Here is a 25,522-nt window from a genome sequence, read left to right as displayed (position 1 = left end):
CAAAAATTACTTCTTAGCTATTATTTAGAGACCAGCTCAGACTCAGGAAAGCATGGGACTTCATTGCTGCATGGAATGTATTGTGCCAAGTCATCATGAAACAACCTTCCCAAAGGCATGGATAAACAAAAAAATTAGCAGATATTTTCACTCTATATTGCTCCTATCACAAGCAAAAGCCTCTGCAAGATAGAAAAACTGAAATTAGCCGTTTCTCTATAACTTTGCTATCTCCACCAGTCTGAGAAAATACAAAGAAAATCCCAGGGAGCTACACTATGCTAATGACCTCAATCTCAAAATGGATCTGCTGTCTGAGATCTAGGAAGAAGCCCACCTCAACATCTAAATGTACATATTGCTCAAGAGCCCTTCTATTAATGCATCAAAACAAGCCCTTCTCAAGGGGCTTGAGACTGTCTCAACACTTGAGGAATATTCACTCTTCTATCTGAGTGTGTGGGCTAGATTTCACCTCTGCCTATAGTGGAAGTATAGGATAAACTCTCTCAAAGAAACAACTCTCTCAGTTTGGACCAGTTGACTTGTCCAGATGAATGGAGCTGACCATGTTTTGCTACAGTCAGAACTTTTCAAAGCTCTCTTAATAGCTAAGTCCATGAGATAAAAATAATCAGAAACTTAAGTTGTTCCTTTAGGGTAACAGGAACTTCCATCTTGGAACAAACCACGGGTGTCTTTAATGTAAGAGCATGGCCATCTTTCACTATGTCTCCCTGAAGATCTCCCTTTTCCAAAGAGCACAAGAACAGAGATCTCTCAGACTGACTGCTCTGTGTGTGCTTATTCTTCTACCCTGTCCCATCCTGTCCTGTCAGTCTCCATTCTGCATCAAGGTCAAAATCAGTTTTACACCAAATTCAGAGATGGCTGAGAAACTACCTCATTGACATTGATGCCATTCCTCTCCATATAGGCCCTGTCATTCACTTGTCCCCCTTCCATAAACTCCATGAGAAGGACACGCCTTGTTGAAAGATCCCAGTAGATCCTGGGGACCTGAAACAGAAACACGTGGGTTAGGTCAGGCAACATCTTGGGAAAAGAAGGAGAATATATGACACAAATCCCAGAAGAGAAGTAAAAATGAAAGCAGCTGAAGCGCAGACTTTGCTCTTTTGATGAGCACAAGGGAGGTAATTCCATCTATCAGCCTCTTCCGCAGGACAGCACCAATGCACACAAGGGTAATACACCATTTCAACTACAGTAGAATCTGATCTCATGTAACATTTCTGACCATGCTCTACAGGATTCTGAACACCTCCCATTCCCTGTGATGTCTGAGATACCTTTCTTACCTGCTCTGCAGCTCCTCTAGCTCAGCTGTTTAACTAGTACCTATTGCAAGTTTATGAATCATCCACTCAGCTCCTTTAGACAGGAACTGCATCTTGTTTGCTACACACAAACAAGCAGCTTTAAAAATTATAAGCCATCGTCATAAACTGTATCTCCGCAGTGCCCCTTGGAACATGAATGCCTTTGAGCTGATAAACCCTGCATACTTAAGGCCATCTGCAATTGAACTGGGAGAAAAATCAAGTGTCACAAATAAGGGACTTGCTTGGGAAGACCCTTATCTATCTTATTGGCAGCAACATAGTAATGAGTGTAAAATGTCAAAGCACTTTTCATTCAAGCTGTGGTAGATCAAGCTGAGTAAGGTACCAGAGAAGAGGTCTGGTGTCATCCAAGGAGTCAGTGATGAAAGTGTCTCTCAGGATGGCTCCCCATTTTCTAGCCTCTCTCTCCAGACAAATTTCTCCCATGCTGAAGTCCCTATTGTCAAGAGCCATTTTGCTGAATTCCCTTTTGAAATTCCTCATGTTACTGTGCTGACCAAACCCCCAATCTACCCTAATCTGCTTTTGCACATGGGTGAAGCCACACATGTATATTTTAGCAAAGACATAAGGGAGCTCTGCCCACTCCCATTACTGTGCCCCAGTACAGAGATGATAATTTTGGATCATGCAAATAATAAGCCAGCTGTGCAGTCCCCTCTCCTCACCCCCTGATTAAGCCATGGACTCAGGACCAGCACCTTGAGGCAGGACAGGAAGAAGAGGTGTTGTTCATCAACTGACCAAAACCAGAGGATGACCAGCCAGACACTGTAGCTCATCATAGCTCCTCAACAAGCAGCATTTGTTGCTTTTAACTACTGATAATACCCTAGTCTCTTAGAAACTATCTGCTTCCCTCCTATTCATGTCCTAGAGAGACCAGTTCTACTTCACCATGTGTGTGCCACCTTACATCAAAGGTTCCTCTGCTGAGCAATTTCAATGTCCCTCAGTCCCACCATTCAACATTCCTGGTATACTTTGCATGTGAACCTTGCTTAGACTTTGATGCCATAGACCCGCTCTGATCAAGGGGGATTCAGATACAGGCTTCCCAGCTTATCTGGATGCCCATTCTTTGCAGTTAGATTGGTGAGAAAGCCTGCTAACTCCAAAACTAACAGCTCCCCATCCCATCTAGCTCACTGATCCCTTGTATCACTTCCAACGACATCATTCTTGTCTCAAGATTTACACGGGCAAGTCAGTGGGCTTGTAAAGTGCTATTCATGCTATTGGAGATGCCTCTCTCAATCACAGCCAAATTCTTCAGTGATTTTTTTTAATTACTCACAGATGTTTGGCTCTAATGCTTGTGTGTGGAAATAATTTATCTCTGGCTTTAAAAGCTCAAAGAGGTTCACAGCACAAAATCTACTTCTCAGCTTTCTAGCATGTTTAGGAAAATTTATGATACAGGAGCCCAATTCTTCTGTTGCTTTTAGGTGATGAACACGTCTCTGAATTGGCAGGTCAGACAGAAGGATCCATTATTTGGCCATCTCAAGTAATTTGTTATTGTTACACATATTGATATCATGATAGCTCCTTAGCCCAGCAAGGAGGTGTTTGGCTGCCTCCAAGGGAATTTACTTCACAATATGCTACTTACAGCTGCAACAGATACACTCTCCAAGGTGCATCACTTCTGGTAAGCACCCACTCAACAAATCCATTGGCCTCTGACCTTCCATGCGGTGGCTTTTAGCTATCTGTGTCTAAGGGAAGGCCACTGCTACCACTGGGCTCTGAAAGGACTGCTCCAAAGCTGGAATTGGGCAATATGGAATTACAGCCCTTACGTGGAAGAAGCAAGGAAAAATGGATTTATCAGCCTGTAAAGCCTAACAAAAACTCACCTTCTTTCAGACCACTGTCACTCCTATCTTGAACTTCTGCATAAACAGGAGGTGGCAAGCTCATTTAGAAGTGTGTATACAAGATGATCCACAGCAGAGTGTGATTTCTGCTGCCTTTCTGTATGTGCCATGGGCACAGTCACATCAGTGACTGCAACCATGGCACTATGTGTGTTTCCAGAAAGCACACACTGGAGGCTTGTGTCTCTTGTACCTCAGCAAAAGATTTATGAACGTGTGACTTTGAAGATGTGAGCATATGTCTTTCCAAGAATGAGATGTGTACGTGTCTGGTTGTATTTCAGACATTTATCAGTAACATAAGTGTGTGGCAGGGGAGGTGGGATAAAAGTATCAGAGGGGAAGACCAAACATGGGTGCAATTTGATTTCTGTATGAAGATAACATGAATTAGCCACATATGGGTATGAAGGGTAAATGTCCAATTCTAGAGTGAGAATGTGCTTTTTTGCAGTAGGAAGGACTCATGTGAATATGCGTCTTCCTGAGATACAAGGTGTCCACAATACTACTTGACATCACCAGTTTCAGTCTAGCTTTTCTGTTCTGTGTCCATTTCTTACCCTCAGCTGAGACAGAGCCCAAGGAAAGGTACCATCAACTTCAGGTTCAGCAAAGGATGGCAAATCCATAGTCTCTGAACAAGTTCAGAAAGAAATTGAAAATGAAATTCAGAAAGAAAACTTGGGAAAATGAGTAGCAAGCTCCAAAGACAACTGGTCCCAAGCCACCACTCCTGACCCAATAGAGTGCATTCAGTAGGAAACAGACAAGAAGAAGGCATGTCTCAGAGAATTTTCTGGTCTGTATCAGCAGAGCAGTCTAGAATGAACAACACAGAGGGGCTGAACTCCATTCTCCCTCCATGGCTCCTCCATTTGGTGAATGAGGGGCATAAGACATAGTAAAGGAGACTATTCATGCACATATACAGAGAGAAATATGTGCTTCCTCACCTTCAGGAAGTCAAAGTTTTTGAGCATATGAGCAACCTTCTCAGCATTTCTGCCTTCATTGAGGAAATCCAGCTCTAAGGGCAGATTCTTCTTAGCTTCTTCCACCAGCCACATGAACTCAAAATCTGGAAAAATCTGCTTCACAACCAAGAGGAGAACCTGAAAACAAGCAAACAGACAATTAGTTGCATGCTGGCTCCAAAGTCACACAGCTACACACAGTGATGTTTAGATAGTATCATTCCATAAAACTTCCAGATAAAAAAAACTAAGTGCTTTTAGAGTTCCTGCAGTATCACAATAAAACACAGTATCATGCCTTGGTCATGTAAGACAAATTTTGGCCTGTACTTCCACAGAGGAAGGCACACCTAGGAGTTAAATGATGGCACACACATCAAAAAGTGGCCAGCTGGCTGCTGCCTAGACAAGAACAAAGCTCTGGAGAAGAGACCACATGACCAGATCTCACCAAGGGTGTTGCCCTGGAGCAACACCTTCTTCTGAGTCCTGTAATTCTACAAGTCACTCTTTGGCTTCATTTGAACAGATCTCAGATAATGTAGATGAGGAAGATCTAAAGTAAGACTTGTCACCTCTTTATTACTTCCACTGCTGAGCAGAGAAAATCCTCTGGGCAGTTCAAAGAAGACAGCGGAGTTTGGATACAATTAGTAGGCTACACATCTTTAAGTAACATTTCTGGTGGGGGTGAGAGGGCAAGTTGCTCTTCAGTATCAGGCAAAGCCATCCTCACAAGGCTGATATATTTTCCAAATATCATATATCCACCACATGGAATGCTCTTCTTCTTAAAGGGATTAGATATTCAGTGACACAGCATCTTGAAAATCTCAGCCAAAAACATTTGATTGAAGCAACACTTAAGGGTGAGTGAATCAACATTACACAATTGGATGGCATAATCAAAGCTGCACAGCAGCCAAATATGCTTTCTGTCCAAACAAAGGGACAGTTTCTCCACCTGAAGTAAAAAATTTGTTTAGCTGTTTTTAACTGAATCATAAAACAAGTAAAAAAAAACATAAAAATGGCACTTTGCTGTCTTCATTTCACCTGTTCTGCATATTTATCTGGAAACAGAAACAGGCCTTTAAGTGTGTGTTATTGCACAATTTCCCTTTCTTGATCTCCACCACAGAGGTGGGAACTCCTGCACTGCAGGAGGAACATTTAAAGTACACACAGGAAGCTGCCATCATTGAAATGTATGACAAAAATAAATTTATGAACCATCACTGCTCCTGTTCAGTTGTGTGACAACATTTGTTCTCCACCCCGTCTCAACTTCTCTTATCTAAATGTCAGTTGCAAACTCAATGTTCCTTTAAAAATGTAATCACCAGGTTCCAGACACTACTGAATTGTACTTTTTACTGCTACATCTAGAGGCATAAATCCTTTCAAATTTATGTCACCCAAATGAAATGTAACCAGCGATCTTCATGAACACGAACATAAACTTCAGAGGATCTCCAAGATTATTTCATTGGTGCCTGACATGACAAAATTAATGCATTTTTTTTTCACTTTCTTCAAATGCTTTTTTCAAAAAATTTGCCAACTTGACTATCAGCAGGGACATCCTAACAAGTATTTTGCCTACCCCTTTTCTGACATATGGTCTTGAAATAATTATTGATATATAGAGAGCAGTGAGGTATCTCTCTCTGGGTTTATCAGATGCTGCACTGATTTTTAAAGAGTCAGCAATTGATGCTACAAAATCTCAAGTGAATTTATGAATTTTCCTTTTCTTGTTCAGATTCTTTCCCATCAGTCTCTAAATGAGACCATCCCATAAATATTTAAATTAACCTCTTTACCTAGCTTCAATGTCTGTCTGATTCTTAAAGGACCAGAACATTAGCATGTGACCTGGCTTTCTATGCAGTCTACACAAAAACAGTCCCACACAAGGATATGATACAAGTAAGCCAAGACTCCACAAGAGACACCTTTTATAAAGAAAACCACATGTGTCATATTCTGAGCTATTTTCCTAATACCTATTTATATACAACATGTGGATGGTAAACCAGACTGTCTGTACAAGAAAGACAGTACTAAACTACCAAAAGAAAATAAATTGGTTTACCTTCAAGTTTCCCAAGAGGAATAGTTTAAAGCCGGAAAAGACAGGAATCATTCTAAAATAATTTGTTTAAATGTCTCTTACCAGTATAATCAGCAATCACAGCAACATGGTGTGAGGAGATATGTTTCTGTGATATTCACTATCAGAAGGGTAAATGTCTCAAGGTAAACACGGGTTTGGGTCATTCACAGAGAATCCTCTTATTGCCCTGATCCCATACTCTTTCATTACCTGCTCATCCTTAATCCTTGACTGCTCTTTTTCTGCCACCTTGTTTTGGGAGGGAGTGAAGGATGTCATAAGCCGCCTGAGAAGTGCTGTGCATGTGATGACTCACAGGAGCAAATTCATTGGGCAGATCGCTGCAGTGAGTCCTGGAGAAGATCTGAATCAAATTCAAATCTATAGCTGGACCCAAAGCCAGTTCAAACAACTCTGTGTTTTCAAACCAGCACAGACAGACAGATCCTATCTTACTGGGACATCTCTTTGGAACCCAAAAATTTCTTTCACTATGAGTTCAAATTAAATATTCAGCTGCAAACTCATGTTCCCCAGCTGGAACCAGCTGTGCTGCTATGCAGACTAGCCAGGACTACTCAAAGCAGGGTATTTTAACTGCCTAGAGAAGCTTTACTTACGTGGTACTCTGAGAGGTTGCTGGCAGAACTTTTGATTTCTGATCTTCTTCTTCACAGTGATGGAGAAGTGTTACTGCATGAGCAATGCCCTCCAAACACTGACCAGAACTCCTCAGCTTCACTTCTTTAGTGCCATGGACCTACCCATCTGCCAATTAATGTGCACTTACTGTATATACTGTTCTATACACATTGAAACATTTTCCCAGGTGAATTCCTCATTTGTGTATTTGCCGCTGTTGGGTGAACCTCTCCGTATTTTAGTGTTTTTGTTTCTACCATGAATCAGTTCAGCATTACAGAGCTGATCAAGAAACAAAACTGAATCATAGCAACCTCATCCACTGTTGAATCCACAACAGAATTTAATAAAAAAAAAACCATGCTAATCATGGACTGTGATTTTCCTTGGCCACACAGCCCTGACTACAAGAGAACCGAAACCAGTTAAGGGGCACACAGGCTGTAAAAAGACTTGAGGACTCTCTATTTCTTAAATCTTATATGGACTTACTATGATGTCATTTATCTTTACCTGTCTTCTCCTTCTGCCCTCCTTCCCTCTTACCCTTTTGTTCAGTCTCCATCCACACAATCACCAGCACTGCAATCCTCACCAATTTTCTGTATTAATCCTGCAAGACAGCATTGATCTCTGTGGAGGTTTCAAAGCCACAGATTGATGTTGTTATACCTGCTTACACCATGGGTGAATGTGGTCCTTATACGTTTCAGTGGCAATTGTTCTGTAAGTTGATGTCAACCGGTAGTTTTACCTCCATGAGCAAAATATCCTTGGAGCTCTGAGCTTGGACCTTGGGGTGCTGGATTTTCACTGCCACCGTTCTCCCATCCTGCAGCACTGCTTTGTGTACCTGGGCTAGTGATGCTGCTCCCAGGGGAGTGTCCTCAAAACTCATAAAGAGCTCTTTTATCTGCCGAAAGAAGAGAAAGAGGCATCAGCTTGAGGTAACAGAGGCTGTTCTCAGGAAAGCCCTGCCCACAGGCCAGAGAGTTCTTGTGCCAAAGCTGGACAGACTCAGCCCTTTCATCCTTCTTCTGTCCCCTCTCTTAGCCTTGTCATTGTTTGGCCTCTGAGTGAAGCCTGCCAAATGTGCAAGTGCCCTGGAGATACTCTGCTCATGGAAACCTGTGACAGAGTCCCAGCAATATGTTTCATCTTGGACTTGTAGTGGCCAGGTAGTATGAGAGAGACTTCTTTGGGCTGTCCTGAAAATGTTTTGGAATGATTATGGTCAGCATCCTGGGTGTAGAAGCCAACAGCTGTTCCTTTGCATGTATTTCTTTTGCAGATATTTAATACCACCCACCACCACCCCTGAAACCTGGCAGTGTGTATTCCTGTGCATTACAGCAGCAGCAGCTAGCTTACTTGGTGAATGCCAGCACATGACTGGGAGCAGTGGTTAAGAGCAGCATTCAGGGCAGGGGGACAAAAATTGCTGTTTCAACCTCGACAGCTTGGCCTGTTTAATGTGATGGACTTTGTCACACCTTCTGTAAAAGTAACCAGTGCTCTCAACTCAGAAGAAGTGCCAATCAGAGACAGAAAAGCACTTGGTGAGCAGGAGAGGAAATTATTAGAAGCTCTGGCTGAGAAATCCAGGACTAGACTACAAGGAAAGTTGTAGATTAAATAGATTTACCAGAAGCAGGTCCAGAAAGCAAAATCCAAGGTAGACATGGGTGAGGCAATGGGAGAGGGAAGAGGCCTCTGCCCTGCATAACAGAGCACCATGCTAGAGAGCACCAACTCTTGTCAGCACCAGGCAACACAGGCTCTGCAAACACTACAACCATGGCAGTGCAATTTCAGCCTAGCTAACAAGCCAGGCCCCTCCACACAGTCAGTCAGCTCACAGGAAGGGCCAGCACAGATATGTGGCTTCAGGCATAGTTCATGTAATGCTAGTTGAGGATTTTTGTCCTGCTCTGTAGAGCAAGGTGAACATAAGCTCTGAGGTTTCCAGAAGTCAGCAAAGGGAACCTGTCCTACACTTCTCGCGGGCTCAACTGATTTCAAGTGAGCAGTTGAGAAGCCTGTAATTTATGCAGTAACAAAAAAGAAAGAATGTCAGTGCATTTTTATAACCTGCTTTTTAAAAGGTAATTAAAGATGGGAGCTGCAGCAACCTAGCAATTAAATATGAATAAAGACCTTCTAAGCAAAGTCTTCATGCAAAGCCTTAAACGAATACTCTTCTGCTGAAAAGGAAGAAAAATACTACAAGGAGCAGCCTGTTCCCTCCTGCAGCTGCCAAGGAATGAGCCCCCTCCCACACCACCTTACCCCTTCTCTCCCAGCTCCTTCCACAGAAAACTACTGCTAGCAACAAACTGGAGCATTTGCAGTAATTAGATACCAACACAGACTCAGATGCCTCCAGTAATTCACTAGGAAGGTGCATTTTATTTATTTAATTAATTCTCTTTGGTCCTGGCGGCAAAATCAATTAAGTAAAACAACTGCATTTAAAAACAACTAGTTATGTGGTTTTTAATTACAGCAGGTCCATAATTCAAACCCATTGACATTTGTGTCTCAAGAGAAAATGTGTTCAAGACACAGGGACTTTTACCTTTATGTGAAGTGTACGTATTGCCTGAAGAGAGGATCTGTTAAGGGTAAAGATTTAAGGTAGCCAAGAGCCTGCTGGGCTGTAAGATCCCACAAGGAAGAAAAAAATGCAAACAAAGAACTTGCCACATGAGGTCAAGCTGGGGCTTTCTTCAATTCTCTCACTACCCTACATCCCTGTATCAGAGGGATGTACCTTTTTACGAAGTGGTTACCACTCTAATTGTCAACAGGCTGGGTAACATACTCCAAAGGTTAAAACACAGATTTGGGAGTTCACTGGCTTGAATCCAATAAGGTACATTTATAGTAAGATCATATATAAATTGGATAAAATTCCATCTGCTCTGGATTTCAAAACCTCTTAATTGCTTACACTGTCAATCCAGCCATATTCACCAGTACTGAATGCATGCAGGGGAAAGAAAAGATGCACATGTTCCCTCTGGCAGGAATAATACATACCTCATTATCATGTGGCTAAGTTTTCTAAAGAAACATAATGGAAGAAAGCTGCATCTAGGAGTTATTTGGGATAGAAGAGTTTCATTTTAAAACTTGCTACTTAGGACGTGGAAGTCAGGTTAACAGTGATGTCCAGTAGAGCCAACCCAGTGGCCCTCCCACAGTTCCAGGGCAAATTTGTGCACATTCACAGGCTGCAGACAAGGACAGGAAGGTGAGGGATTGCAACAGGGCTACAGAACTGATGGATACCCCAGGGGAAGAAGGGCAGAGCATACACAGGGGGAGGGAGCAGATCACAGCTGAGCCATTACGTGAGCAGGTGTGAGGCTGAGATAAAGCAGAAGCACAATTATGGCAGGGCTCCAGGACCCCTCACTTAGCAAATGACCCTCATTCATTATGGAATTGTCTTTTCTCAGCTCACTGGAGGTAGCTAATGCCTCTGCTGCAGGCTGTGTGTCCCAGACAGGCAAAAGCAAGCAAGAGGCGGTATGATATGGAAGCAGAGAAGAGGTGAGCCTGATAACCACACTGCCTGCCAGGGAGTGGGCTCTTTCCCAGGGAAGGTGGCTGCACCCATTTCATGCAAGCAGGGAATTCTTGGAACAGGCTGCAGACCCTTACTGCTCACAAGCACCCTTAAAAAAACCTGTCATTTCCAGGATGGATAATTAGCAAACAAAGGTCTGGGACACTCTTGGAGTCCACCTGACTTAAGGAACTCTCAAGTTTTTTCCAGGCTACAGCTGGTCTCAAATGGCCTCATCAAACTCACTGTTACCATCTGAAATCCTGGCAGGAGATGAAACAAGCATAGTTTCCTTACAGGTTTAAAAGGAACTTTAGGGCTTCTCTTTTAAAGGAACAGGACAGCCAGCTGCAGGTTTACAGCTGTACAGGTGAGTGGTGTCCCTGCACACAATGGTTTCCCTCACTCCTTCTGCACAGGTCCCCATCATGCATGTGCTGCACCAGCAAATGAATGTGCACTGTACTTCATTTGCTGGAAACACAGCCCTTACTGTTTAATTCTAAAGAATGAAGCTCATTTAATTTTAAATACACAAAATATGCTTGATTGTTGGTATTAGTATTCACACCTCATGGAACTGATATAAAAGCTCTAACAGGATCTATCTACTTACACATTTACTAGCATGGATTCATGCTGAAGTTGCAGCTAGAGACCACATTAAGCCCAGAGGGCCATGGTATGAGGTGCACAGTTGCAACAGGCCCTGCACAAACTCACGCTTTCTAGGAGTTCCCAGATGTCAGCTACAGGCTTCCTCACATGCTGAAGTGCTTTCTCAAAGCACAGCTGTTCTTCCCATAGTCTGCAGCATGTACTACCTGATGCCACAATGCTGGGCATCAGGATGCCTCCGTATTTTTTGTGAATCCTATCCTTAAACACTTAGGAAGATACTGGAAATCAATTGGATTTAAACTCCCAAATCCTGAGTCCTTTCTAAAAGTATTACCTTACACGACCTGCCTAGCATGTTCTGAGAAGTCTGACAGAGCTGGGATTTAACTCAGATATCCCAAGTTCCAGCCTGATATCTTAATCTCTAACCCATAAAAGTTAAATGTGCATGTCTTGCTAGCTAATTTCTTTTGAAATATATTGCCTCTTAATCCAAACCTTTTTATATCCATGTGCTGCAGCAAATGATGGCATATTACTGCCTGGTTTTAATTTGCCCACTTCACAGAGAGATATGCCCTTTTCCCGCTCCAGAAAGGCTGCTAGCATGGTACTCTGGAGCAGAAGCCTAAGTCATGGAGCCCTTCTCCAGCCCAACACTATATAGTATCTTCTACATGAGATGAGGTGGCTCTGCTCTGCCACTGTGATGAATGTTGCCCATGTGTCAGCAGTTTGTTCATGACAGATTTAGGGAGCAGTGAGATGCAGGATCACTAACAACAGAAGGTATTCTTAACTTTTGGAATTCACTTTACCAAAACTAGCACGCTATTGCTCTCAGAAATCTGAATGACCTTCCTGGCTTAAGGAATGTGAACCACATCCTAGGCTGGTCATCTTTTCAAGAGACACATAACGGCCTATGTTGCTAAGGTCTCACTGATCCCTCCAAGTCTGCAAAACCAGAGTTCTAGGTGTGAGAAAAATATTACCTTGGTATAGAGTAATATACTTCCCAGACAGCAAGTGAGGGGTTTTTTCCATTGTCCCAGCCTTTCTATCCCCTTTACAAAAACAAAATGTCACAGTGTTGCTCTAAGAATTATTAAGACAGCAAAAACTGAAAGATTAGATTTATCGCAGTAGACAGTGGATTATGAAGAATAATTCATCAAACGTCAGAACAAAAAGCCCACAATTTATAGGCAGCTTTGTTGAGTCAGTGAAATCTGATTGGACTTCTCCCCACCTAATGAATGCCAAGCTTAATTGATGGTTTCTAAATTCATCTGTCAAGAACATGTATTTATTAATTCGGTATTTTTAATAATATTGTAGATGTATACAGAATAGTGGTTTTGTTTTCAATAGATTCGCTGCTGTTCATATTACATTTAGACTTAGATGCACATATATAAAGAGGTATATGCTGCATCCAAATGAATGTTGGTAAAGGTATGTGTGTGTTCTCATGCACTGCAACAACTACCTATGGCTTATTACAGAAAACCCCTGCATCTTTCAGTGTACTGGATGGAAAAGTAAGGTGGTTCTTTTCAGGGGGAGATATGCAATAAGGTGCCTGCCTAGAATTTGGGAGAGCTGAGGTCTAACATTGTTTCTCCTTGATATCCCATGTGATGCTGGGCCACTCCATGTCACAGCGCTCATGCTGTGATGAGCGGAATTAGGGCTGTCAATACAGCTAGAAATCTGCCCTTGCCTAATTTATAAGGACCAAATTTTTAGCTTTGATTTTAAAAACCTATCTGTATAATACATATACAACAGTTACTTCACACAGCTACAAACATGTCATGTGCCAATGGTACACATTTGCTCCTGGCATGCCAATCACCACTAACTTCATTAATCACTGCTAATATTTCACAAAAATAGCTCAAAATCAGTGCTGTCCATCAACCATCAGCTTTTCTTCTAGAAAAAGGGCTGTTACTCAGGTGGGGTGTGAAGTTCACTTTTTCCTGTTTTTTCTACCTACCACCACTTTGGATCTCTGCAGCCCCTCTACCTGCTAAAACCCTGAGAACCTTCTCTGGGGTCCTGCCAACAGCATTTCTCAGTGTTTAGTGCTAGAGAAAATGAACTCTGCTAAGGGAAAAGTCATTGATCCCCCTCAGCCAAAGACCAATGTTTGCTCACTCATTCATTGTCTGCTACCCAGGATCCTGGCTACTTCCTGTTCTCCTCACCTATGATCCTTTTTCTGTAGTCTCTTTTGGCTAGACAAACAGTTGAAAAGCTTACATGAAGCCACTCTTAATATTCATCATATCCATCCACTGAGCTGTGCAGCAATAGTATCAGTCTACTTTACTTGCTATCGTACCTTTAATTACTACAGAGCTATACCTTGAGGAGAAGCACCTTTATTCCATCCCTGATGACTCCTGCATAATAGTCTGTGCTCAGACACACTCATGTTAGCTTCATTTATTTTCCTGAGTAAGTCAGATCCTTAAGACAAGGCAGAACTGTCTGAGACTATCACTCATCCCAGATCGAAACCTGGATCTCAGTGGTGACAGCTACAACAGGCAGTAAGAGCAATGAGCAGACAGAGCAGATGTATGTCTCCTGAGGCCCTGTGTGTGAGGTGGACCTCATATCCATGGCTCCCACAAATAAAAAACATTCAGCCTAACAAAAGCAAGGACCGTCATAGCCAGACTGGAACATAACTGGCTCAGGAAAATCCTCCTGACTGGCACAAGGAGATAAATGTTTTTCACCAGTTAAGTTACTGGATGTCCCACTACCTTCCAGAGACACAGGATTAACAGATTAGCTCAGTACCCAGAGTTGCTTTCAACAGCTGGGAGTTCTACAGGTTTTCTAATAGCATTTCACCACAGCCTCTTCTGTGTTTAGCTTCATCTGGCTGTTCTTTGTCCAGGTGCTGGTTTCACAAAGCACTCTGAAAGCAGAGAAACTGCACAATAAACTTCTGCTGCAAGGCAGATATCAAGATAAATTGTAAGAAAGCAGAGTCCAGATATCATCTGCAGGGCTAGCACAACATCTTTGGTAGCAGAAGCATATAGATGACACCAGAGAAAGGAAATAGCAAAGCTGGGATGTCTCCAAACAAGTTTCTCATCCATGCACATGTGTGTGAACATTATTCCTGGACAAAGTATTCTATACAGGTAGTTTTCCCCCACGTCTATAATCTCAGACACAGAATTACATTCCCAGAAATTATATTTCTCAGAAATGTCCATTACCAAGGGAAAGGTTTTGCTGTTGGAAGCTACATCATAATTTTAAGCTGCAAGTCCAGTTCACTTCCTGGAGAAGATGGAAGAAGATGGAAGGTGGAAGAACCTTGCATGACTGAATCAACTATTTCTTCAGAATCCTCAAGTGATAACAAAGGGATTAACAGTCCGTCTAACACTGACATGAACATTGAGAAAATGCTTATTTTCTGTCTCTACATGCAGTTAATTAGCACAATGACCTGTGGCCTGTTCAGCATCCCACTTCTTTCCATCTCAGAATATAACATCTTGTGCACCTAGTCATCTTCCTGATACCCTAAACCATTTCTGCATCCCAGCCTGTCTGTGACTGGCCTCCAACAGCAGCGAGTGCTTCCTTGTCCTAATGGTCAAGCAAGAGTCCACCAACTGTTGTTGACTCCTGCTTGTGTGGAAAGGGAAGATGTAAAACTACAGTCTCCCTATGTGCACAGTAAACAATGTCACTGTGCACTCTATTTTGCTTGACATAGGTATCTTATAGCCTATGCAAAATCCACAGACCAAAGGCTAAGTAAAGCCAAGGTGTGTATGTACATATATAATCCGGTTTGCTATCCATTCCATCATTCTGAAAAAGAAAATATGATTTGTGAGCTACTTATTCACTCCAACAGTGCAGGATATGGGGCAGATGCTTCCCTGCTCTTTCCCTGAAAATACAAATGCTCCATTTAGTTTCTCTTTTATCTTTCTTCCAGTTGATCAATGTTCCTTAAATCCACTCTTTTCTCTCTGACGTTTTGGGGAAATACTACTTCCTCTGCATCTCTCATGTCTGTGAGGATGGAGCCATGCTTCTCAGTTGTTCAGACAGACTAGAATCACAGTCTTTCAAGAGCACACAACAACTCCACTCCCAGCCACCTTTTGTATTTTAATTGAAAGCATTCTTTCTCTTTCCTCCCCCTGCTAACAAAGGAGGGTCTCATTTCCAACACCAGTGCACAGTGGAAGCACAGCAGAAGACAACTCTTTGCTGCATCCCATCTACCCAAAGGGATTCCTATTCCATGGCTGAAGTAGAGCGTGGTCCCTTTCTATTAAGGCTTTCTGTGTTCTTTGAAGCTCTTCAGCTCCCAAACAACAGAGCTGAAAGTGCTAACATAGCAGGAACATCCCAGTAGCCTCCTAAGGAAGGAAGAGTCCCCTCACCCTTCTGCTCTTTCAATGGCTCTCTGAGCAGCTGGCTTATCCCTTGCCCAGCTTTCTGGAGATGTTACACAAAGCTCTGCTCGCAACCTCTACCCCCACCACTGCATCTGCATAACAGCTCACATAAAATTCCCACTTCCTTTCTGCTGATTTGTAGTTCTGGCTCAGTACTCTACATCAGCCTGCTTCTAGCCAGACTACCATTTCAGACTGTTTCTCAGTCATCTTTCACACAGTCACATCTCTGCTCACATTCAACAAAGCTAAAGTATAGTTCCTAATCTTCTCAAAAAAAAGTCAAACCATACCTTCTATCTCCTTTCCTAACACAACAGAGAATGTCACCAACTTTCTGTCAAGCAGACCTGCAGCCTTGACCTTTTCATCAACATTGACTTCGAGGTCTGACTCTGGTAACAGACATCAAGTGCTAATGCTCACAAATGACAGATGAAAACAAGCCAATTGTCCCCCATCCCCTCAAAGTCCACATTTCTCTTGAGCCACACATTAGTGAAATACGTGGAGGTCCCCAACACACAGAAACCCTTGACTGAATTCCTAAAGACATTCCCAAATGATGCATTACCCCTACAGACACCAGCAGCCTGGTACAAAGACAGAACATTTGTAAAGAATCATCAAATCATAGAACAGCTCTGGTTGGAAGTGACGTCAAAAGATGGTCTGGTTTAACTTCTCATGGGAAAGGAAGCCTAAAAGAGATTGTAACATCTTGAAAATCTCCAATGATGAGGTTTCTACTACATCCCTAGGGAAGTTGTTCCCATGACTGGTAGTTCTCAATGTAAAAATATTCTTCTTCAGGATGAAGCCTCACTTGAAATGCCACAGAGATGGGGCCAGTTGGCACATAAGCAAGAAGGTTAGGTTTAAGAGAACACCCAGAAGCAAATGAACTTCCAAGACCATTTTGACTCCAGAAATAAACACATCCCTGCCATGCACTGGCTGAAACCTGTGTAGGAAAGGGTCAAGGAGACACAACAAACAAGCTCCATGTTAGTCACAGCCAGGCAGGGGGAGGCTCAGAGAGGACTGCAGAGATGCCCCAAGGGCCTTGTCAGCAGTAAGCCTGCACAACAGCAGCAGTCCTGTGAGAAATAACCAGCTGCCAGTGCCTGAGGATATATGGGGACCTTCAGGAACACACATCACCTGTGCTTCATCTTAAAATGCCTCTGATTCAGCTTTGAAAGCCTGGGGGCTTCAAGAAGTGTATAAGACAAGGCAGGAGAGTTGGGGGGGGGGTGGAATGTATATGGGCAGTTTTATGTGACTATACAGAGTGTGATGAGGGGATGTTTGGAAGAGGTCAGGTACAAGGATTTGGTCAGGAACTGAAGCTGTGCCAAGGCTTGAGCACAGAGTTAAAAAGGAAGCATGAAGCAGGGCATTTGTGTACACAGCTTGTGTGGGGAATTGTAGGCAAAACCCATCCACATAGAGGCAAATGAAGAAAAGGATCAGGATGGTGTTTGTGTGTGTGCAGAGGCAGGGTGTGCAAAGAGGAGGTTGCAGGGTTCCTGCAGTGTGTGTGCAAGACAATACTACATTTTGTTTTGTAGTATCATAGAATGGTTTGGGTTGGAAGAGACCTTAAAGATCACCTAGTTCAAACCTCCCTGCCATGGGCAGGGGCACCTTCCACTAAACCAGGTTGTTCAAAGCCCCATCCAGCATGGCTTTAAACACTTCTAGGAATGTGGCAGACACAATTTCTCTAGGCTGTCTGTTCCAGCACCTCACCACCTCCACAGAAAATAATTTTTTCCTAATATCTAACCTAAACCTACTATCTTTCCATTTGAAGTCATTCCCCCTTGTCCTATCACTACCACACCCTCATAAAAGTATCTCTCCAGCTCTCTTGTTGGTCCCCTTTAGGTACTGGAAGGTGCTATGATGTCTCCCCCAATCCTCTGTCAGGCTGAACAACTTCAACACTCTCATCCTGTGCTCACAGAAGAGGTGTCCCAGCCCTCTGATGATCTTCATCACCTGGGACAAAGAGCAGGAATGACAGAAGCAGCACTGGATGATCCAGCAGCCTGTCACCAGGGTGGACAGAGGCACAGTACACAATGATGACATGCAGAGGGCAAAGCCCAGTCCCAGACAGATTTTGCCCAGTTATATCCTTTCCTCTGGCTTTGGTTATAATTACATAGATACAAACAGGCCTGAAGTCTTACTGATGCACAACACTGCCCCAGATTAATAGAACAGGGAAGTAGGAGTAGGGATCTGAAGTGGACCTGGAAGTACACACAGTCTGGCAGATGTGGGCAGCCCTGCCTGAACTGAACTGCTATCAAGAAAAGGTCACTACTTTAGAATAATTATGCTTAAAAGGTAGTAAAGCTCTGCCGAAGATGTAAAGCTCATAAGCCCGTTACTGTGCCTTGATGGGATATTGAAACACCAGCATACATGGCAGACAAATCAATGCGAAAGACACTGCTATTCAGCAGTCCACACCACAGAGACCAAGGTGCAGGGACTAAGCAGAAACTGAGGTAGAATAACTTACAAAGAGGTCTGGATGAGGCCCTGGAGTTTGTATCCTTTGCAGCCAACTCTTGGAAAAAATGTACAGAGATGATAAAAGTCCCTCAAGAGAGACAACTGCACAACAAATTAAATCCAAAACTGACTTTGCCAATAGGGTCACTGGCACCATGCATTAGGTCATCCCTAATGATCAGTCATACATGCAATGAAGCCCTGAGCTCTCTGCAGTGATGCAAAAAGTCCTATGCTAAATCAGCCACATCCTATCCTGTTTCCTTCTTGTCAATCTCTCCTCTGAATATCAACTTTTTCTTTCTTTTCCTGACAATATTTCCCCTACTTTTCACATGTCTGCTCTGATCTGTCTGCTCCTTCTACAGTTCATTTATTATCTACTTTTCTCCTCTTCCTCCCATGCTTTTTTTCCTTGCCCTTGGATCTTAGTGCAGGGCTGCCAAATCCCTGCTTCATTGGTGCAACCCAGCTGACTTGCTTTCCTTAAAGCAGTGTCTGCTCTCATGTAAATTACCCTCCAAACCCAGCCTGTGAAATGGGCTTGTTCACTAAACTCCATGAATAGTAAAGTAGGCACAGCTGGCCTATTCATAATCAACATAAAAAATAGATTAGCACTTTACAGATTAAACATTATTGTTTCAACAGTTAACATAAATCAACTACACTTACAGGCCTAGCATTGCTGCTGTCACTGCAGGGTGACGAGTACTGCAAAGGGAAGGGCTGACAGTCCAGGGTGCAATAGGAAACAGCTTGAATGTAAGTTCTCCTCTGGCATCCCCAGTGTGTACTGCTAGAGGTTGTCACCAGGACAAAAGTAGGCTATGGAAACAAAACTAGGGGGGTAATTTTGATTAATTCACATGCATTTCCAAGCCATCTAGCAACCCATTATTCTAAAGCCAGAATACAACTGCCTTTCTTCCTTCCCTCAGGCTCAAAAATGCAGCTCAAAAATGAAGTAACAAAGACAGCCTCTGGTAGGAACAGGGCACTCATAATAGGAAGGCTCTAAATACTAACTGATACGTAGCTCTGTTTCCTACAGTTCAAAATATTTTGCCTTCTGTGGATGAAGATAATAGTTTGGGGGATTCAATCTATTGTAACCATCTCAAAAAGCACCTCATTACAACCCAGGATTCACTCACCGAAGAAGGGCCAAGTACTGAGATCCACTTCAGACATGTCCTATTGAGAGCAAAGCCAGGACAGAGTATCCCAGAGTGGTCAGACTGCACTTCCTCCCTTATCAGGTACAAGTCATTGGAGACACTCAGTCCAACACACTGTCATCGGTGTGCTGTGATTGTGTAGTCATTAGAGAGATAAGGCCCATAGAACCAGTCTGCTCCATACCTTTCCATTCCTTCCTGCTCACTCACTGAGAACCACCCACTGTCTCAAATGTTTATCTTGGAGCAGTTGAACTGTAATTCCTGAGCTGGTTTTAATGACTGCAAGGGACTGGCAAAGGCCTTGGCTAGAACATCCCATTAAGAATGAGCCTCACACCTCTTTCAAATAAAAAACAAAACAGTAAAACAAAAAAAAAAAACAGAAGAGGAAGAGTTTAGTTTATGGTTATGGTCCAAAGGACAAAAGATGGACTGAGAGAGGAGGCATTGGCTTATAGGTTTTCTTGGCAGCCAGGGCAAAGACATTAGCAGTTTACAAAGGGCAAGGCGGGAGAAGTTACATGGACAGACTTCTTTACTATAACCCCTCTTAACAAGCCCTGGTAATTTTAATTGCTCTAGCCTTTCTTGATAAATGGGAATAGCAGTTAATAGACCTGAACCAATCAGCTACATCCAATAAGGTGCTTGAGAAAGTTAGCTTTGTTCTCCACGCACAACTGATACCACTTCAGTTTCATGCATTATCCAAAATGAGCTAACTAATTTAAATTTTCTACTAATAACTTGAAATTTGGAAGGATTGATGCTGAAGAGCCTTTTCCAAGAACTTGCTAACTTGAGATGCAGTAGTTATGTGAGTTTTGTAGGGGAGAAACTTGTAGGCTTGCTTCAGCTGAGCTCTCCTGGCACAAGCAATAGGTCACATGAGTTTACTTCTTCAGTTGTCACAGACAGCTTCAAAGGTTTGGCTCTGAACTAAACATCCTGTAAAACTAAATACTGCAAAGCTTACAGAAAATAAGTGCAAAATGTGCCTAATGTTCACAAAGGTAACATCAGAAAACTTCCTCAGGGTGGTCTGCCTATAAGGAACAAACACACTTTGCTCACTAATGGTGTAAAGAACTTTGAGACACCTTAGATCCCAATTTTTGCCTCAATCCTCAAAACGTAAAAGCATGTTGAGTGTGTGGCTTCTTATAATGAGAATTTCCAATGCTCCTACCAGTTTTTTTCACAGGGAAGAAAACTTGCAAGCACAGTTTAAATGTTTTTTATGGCTCAGCATCCTTCCATAGAATCAAGAGCTGTCTGTCAAACAGATCCCGGAAGTGCCATAAAACAAAACTTATTAGATCACCGTACATCTCATAAATTTGTAAAAATTCTATGTGACTATTCTGTGTGTTAGAAAAATACAAATATGTCAAGGTCAGGCCCTGTAACTCCTTATTTGATCTTACGTCATTTGTTTCATCTACAAATAACCTATTGCCAAAAGTTCCCTAACTCACTGCATAAAGTTTTCATGTTTCTGATGGGTCAAGAGCCAAGTAACTATGCAGATGTAAAATTCTGAAAGAAATTATGATTAGGCAGCATCAAGTAGGAGATTAGAAGATCAGTGGGCAGGCAGGCAGATGACAGGATTCTTCACTCCCTCAGAGAAAAATCAGGCATAGTAAATGCAGTCTGTGTCAAGATCCGATCATCAAGAATATTTCAGAGAGTATCAGCAGCGGGCTTTGAAACAGAAGCCAGTCCCTCAAAACAGCAGCTCAAGGTTTCTGCCCCTACACGGATCCTGCTGTGTCAGAAATGCCTGGCGATTGCTGAGCAAAGGAAATACACATTTGGAAAAAAAAATCTCCATATGCAAGAATAAGAACTATTAATCTCAGTTACAGACTGCAATTTCCAGTAATAGTTTGGAATTGGAAGAGTTACCCACATGCTGAAAAGTGTTTTCTGTCAATGGCCTGAGCATTGCTGTGCAGCACATCCGCCACCTCTACAGGATGTGGACACTGAATACAGTCTGACACAGCTGTTGTGTGTACTGTCAGCCAAGATGTGTTTGCTTCAGAGCAACACTTCAGGTGTAATCAAAACTCAGAAAACTGTACTGAACATGGCTTACCATCTGCAGACACTGAGCAAACAAATTCCATGCAGGTATGTCATACACTAATCCCCAGGCACCTAAAGAATTTGTAAATTGAAGGCAAAAAACATCACTAAGCATCCAGTTCAGAACTATTCCTTACCAGGTCATTCCCCATTGCAATTTCTGATCTGAAGTTTTATTTTCCTTACAGAAGGCCCTCAAAACAGTCCTTCAAATGTCAAACCTTCTATACTGTAAATCTTACTAATTTGAAAGAAGTCAAAGATTATCCTCTAATCTATACTCAAAACCTCCCCTCTCTTAGACTGTGGGGCCTAGAGTACCCAGGGAGAGGCTGCCATGAGCAGGACCCAGCCAAACTCTCCCAGGAGCTCTGAGTGGAGAGAAAACCCATGGAAAAAGGCAGTATGCTCTTCAAAAGCTCCCCTGGCAGTAAGGACACCAGGCTGTCCTTGGCACGACAGCAAGAGTCAGTAACAGTGGAGTTTGCATACAGACTGAGCAGGGACACAAGAAACAAAGCAAGTTCACTACCTGAGGCACATAAAGCTCTGTTTGCTTTCCAAATCTGCCCTTGGAGCAGCAGTTATGGACAGCTGCTGTCCCCACAAGGGCTCAATGTAGAGGCAGCCACACTGGGATCTGCCAGTGACTGAGGCCAATTACCAAAGACAAGGCAGGGCAAGCACAGTAGAGGCTGCAGCAGCAGCGGGACCTGCACAGGCAGCCACTTGTGCCTTTCAGTTGAGTAATGCAAGACCATTTGTTCTGGGTGACATTAATGCTATTCGCCATCCATCTCAGACTCTTTAAATTACCTTTTTATGGCCAAAATCTTTTTCATAATTGATAAAAATCTCTTTTTTATATCCCAAGTTATTGAAAGAAATGTGAAGGTTTTTTATTCGCCATTACAGTTTTAATAAAAATGTGGTTTTTATTGACGTCTGCTTGGAAGCCCTGCAGTGTGTACTGCAAGAGACTCAGAGTGGTGAGAGAAGGGCTGTATCTTCCCATCCCACTTTCCAGCACCTCACACTGTCAGAGTAATGGCCTGCCACAGCTCAGCTTCCATGTGGGTGGGTAATGGAGGGTAATGCAGAATAAGGAGATTTCCTTTAACCAACAACACCCATAGCAGGCAAAAGAGGCTCTTGCTGACCTAGATCTGGTTGCCCTGAGTCTGTTAGTGAGGTAATGCACAGTGATGCACTTCACAGACCACCCCAGCACAGCATTGCTGGACATGGTGTTTTAGGACAGAACCAGGTTCATAAGCTACAGGAGACCTGGGTGTTCAGCAAAGCCATTTTGTGTCACTCCACAGCCCCAGGCAACTACAGGAGGCACTGTGCACTGTGCCATACATCAGTGCTTTTGGGCAGAGCACTCAACCACAAGGCTGTGCAACACTGGAGGAGTGTCCTGGCATCCTGGATGGGTTAAACAACACTGCCCGCCTGGGAAAAGGCTTTCTGAAGCCGTAACAGAACCTGCAGCAACCATTATGACATGAAGACCTTGCGACCTAGCACAGTAAATGAATCTTCTCTAGAGCACCATATGGAGCCAGCTACAGAAAGTGGCTCATGCTACTTTGGGAATACCTTGGATGCTGTAGGACATGCAGTGTAACACCCAACAGCCTATTGAGGGCCTGGGTCCTCTCCCCCAGGGCTGAGCATGACTTGAATAATTCTGCAAATTAGAAAGAAGCATATGTCTTGTGAGAGCTTAAAATTCTCATCGACTATTCCAGAAGATAGGGAATCAAGTCCATCCTTCTCCCTGTCACCGTCACAGTGAAGGCTGCCATACTATACCAAGAATTTATACAGAAATAGGAGTAAGAAGTATTTTTTCTATTCCTGCTATTTCTCATACTCTCATAACAGTATAAGGACAGGGAAGTCTCTTGCACTGGGGATTAGCACCTTGCTGTGCTTTCATTCTCTCTTTCCCATCGCAGTACACAGGGGTACACAATTTTTGTCCCTCCCTGTCAAACGGTCATGCAGCATCACTGCAGATCACTGCAGTGACCATACTGCCAGGTGTATATGGGTACATTTCAACAACAGATTAGTAATATTTCATACACCCAATGCAAAAAACACTTTGGGAACTTTGGGAGTGCTCTAGTTCCAATCAGGACAGGGTTAATCTTTTGCAATAGCCAGGAGGGGTTGTGGCCAGGACCCTAAAGTTACCTGATCCCACCTCATGCCATTGCCAGTGGCAGGAGAAAGGGACTCTCCTTCTCTTCCAAGGAGAAGGGGTTCCTCCAAGTCTAGTTAAATGGTGGACAGAAGAGTTAGGTATTATTGTCAGGGGCTTTTCAGATAAATTGTTTCTTTTGTTATTAATATTATTGCTGTTATTGTTTGTTTCTTATCTGATTGCTGTTTCCAGTAAATTGTTCTTATCTCAACCCGTGATCTTTGCCTTTTATGCCCTCAGTTGGTTTTAGCTGGAGTACTAAATTAGAGAATACCACTCCTAAGCCAAGACAGGGAGCAAATTAAAGTGTTGCCTGGAAAGAGAACTAACCTCCCCAAATAACATTACAGTGATAATAACATAGCAAACCTTTACTTGAAAACCTTCAGGTACACAATATGGCAAAAACCACACACAGTACAGTAATTCTACAATTTTTGTAAGGTTAGTTGATTAGTATACCTATTAAATATTGTCCAATTAGAAGAGCAGTTGGTTAGGTAATTTTTCCCTGGGTACTACCCCATTGGAATTGGTCCCACTGGATAGAGAGGGGCTTCTCTATCCCACTTTTTGTGTCTCCTAATCCTGGTTGGAAAACAAGATGTCCTTATTGATGGTCCTCCTTTTAAGTAAGACTAAAATTATTTCAGGAATGTGTTAGAAGGTTAGATTAGTGTTCTAAAATATAGGGAGAAAGGGTAGGAAAAGTACTAGGAGCTGCAGTCACAAATTAGCAATCCACAAGGCTACAAATCTATGAAAAATATATAAAAAGCTAAAAATCTTTAGGCATCATTTTCCCCTTTAGAGACTTGACAAAAATTCTATATTGTATAGTCTCTAACACTTACATTTGACAAAGGGCAGTATTCTCCTTAGCCACAGTTTTGCTGCAAAGACAATGAATTTTTAGACAAGTATCTGTTTCTTACTTGCACAGCACTGGGCTGTGCCAGGTACAATAGCAGAAATCCAAGGCTGAATCCTCCAAACATCACTGTGGAAATGCATCCTCCTTCACAAATCACAGCACAGGAGGTTCTTCTACCACATGTGCTTTGTTTATAAATCACAGTCAAAGCATTGACATATCCTGCCCTGCTCAATCAACAAGCTCCTTTACTGTATGGCTGCGGGAGGTTTCTTGCAAATGGCAAAACAGTGCTTCAACAACCTGTAAAAGCTGCAATTAACTGTGGATGAAAAGGATGGTCTCCTTGGAGGTGCTGGGTAATCAAGCAATTATAAACTACTTTCCATTACCTGCATTTCCACAAAGCAGAGCTAGAATGACATCCCTCCAAATGACTATCTTTCCATCTGTTTAAGCCCTTTATATGATTTGGCTTCAGCAGAGAAGTCTTGACCTCTGAGCTCTCCTCAGCCTTTTCTACCATCTTAAATAAAGCAAGCATTGTAAGCAGAGCTTTAAATCACTGGCGTGTTCTCCCTATGCAACTGTTTTGCCTCAGCCTTCCCTGAAGCACAGAAAACTCACCAGCAATGGCATATATATGTATGCAGATATGGATACCTGCAGTCAGGATTTCTTGGGATCCCTCTTTTGACAACATCTGAGGATGCTCAGCTTCAACCATTTCTACTCCTCTGCAACAGTTTCAGCAACTGTTAGATGTGAAGGTAGGTCAAGAGACAAGGAGATACACTCACTCCCATGGCTAGTCACATGCCTAACAGCAGCCTGTCACTCCCCAAGCAATGACAGCCTGGACACAGAGCACCTGGGCAGCCACAAACCGAGAAAAGCACCTCATCAACATGGGAAAGACCCTGCCTGGGACCACACTGCCCTCAGCTGGAGGTGTGCTAACTTTATCCTTGCCCTAATCC

General features: G+C 42.8%; 1 protein-coding gene across 4 annotated transcripts in view; it reads right to left on the bottom strand.

Moving 5' to 3' along the window:
* The window catches only part of ADCK1 (aarF domain containing kinase 1), a 73,823-nt gene that overhangs the window by 14,943 nt on the left and 33,358 nt on the right, over positions 1-25,522 (bottom strand). For 3 of the 4 annotated variants that reach the window (XM_015631138.1, XM_015631137.2, XM_015631136.2), the window contains 3 exons: positions 7,743-7,901; positions 4,207-4,365; positions 904-1,020 (listed from right to left, as the gene is read on the bottom strand). In XM_015631138.1, the coding sequence (XP_015486624.1) occupies positions 904-1,020; positions 4,207-4,365; positions 7,743-7,901 (435 nt within the window). The remainder of the gene's footprint in view (positions 1-903; positions 1,021-4,206; positions 4,366-7,742; positions 7,902-25,522) is intronic. The other variant, XM_033515142.1, reaches the window with a different exon arrangement.

Source organism: Parus major, chromosome 5 (assembly GCF_001522545.3).
Source record: "Parus major isolate Abel chromosome 5, Parus_major1.1, whole genome shotgun sequence".
Classification (NCBI taxonomy): domain Eukaryota; kingdom Metazoa; phylum Chordata; class Aves; order Passeriformes; family Paridae; genus Parus; species Parus major.
The sequence above is the reverse complement of the archived record's forward strand: the minus strand, read 5'-3'. Positions and strand labels throughout refer to the sequence as shown.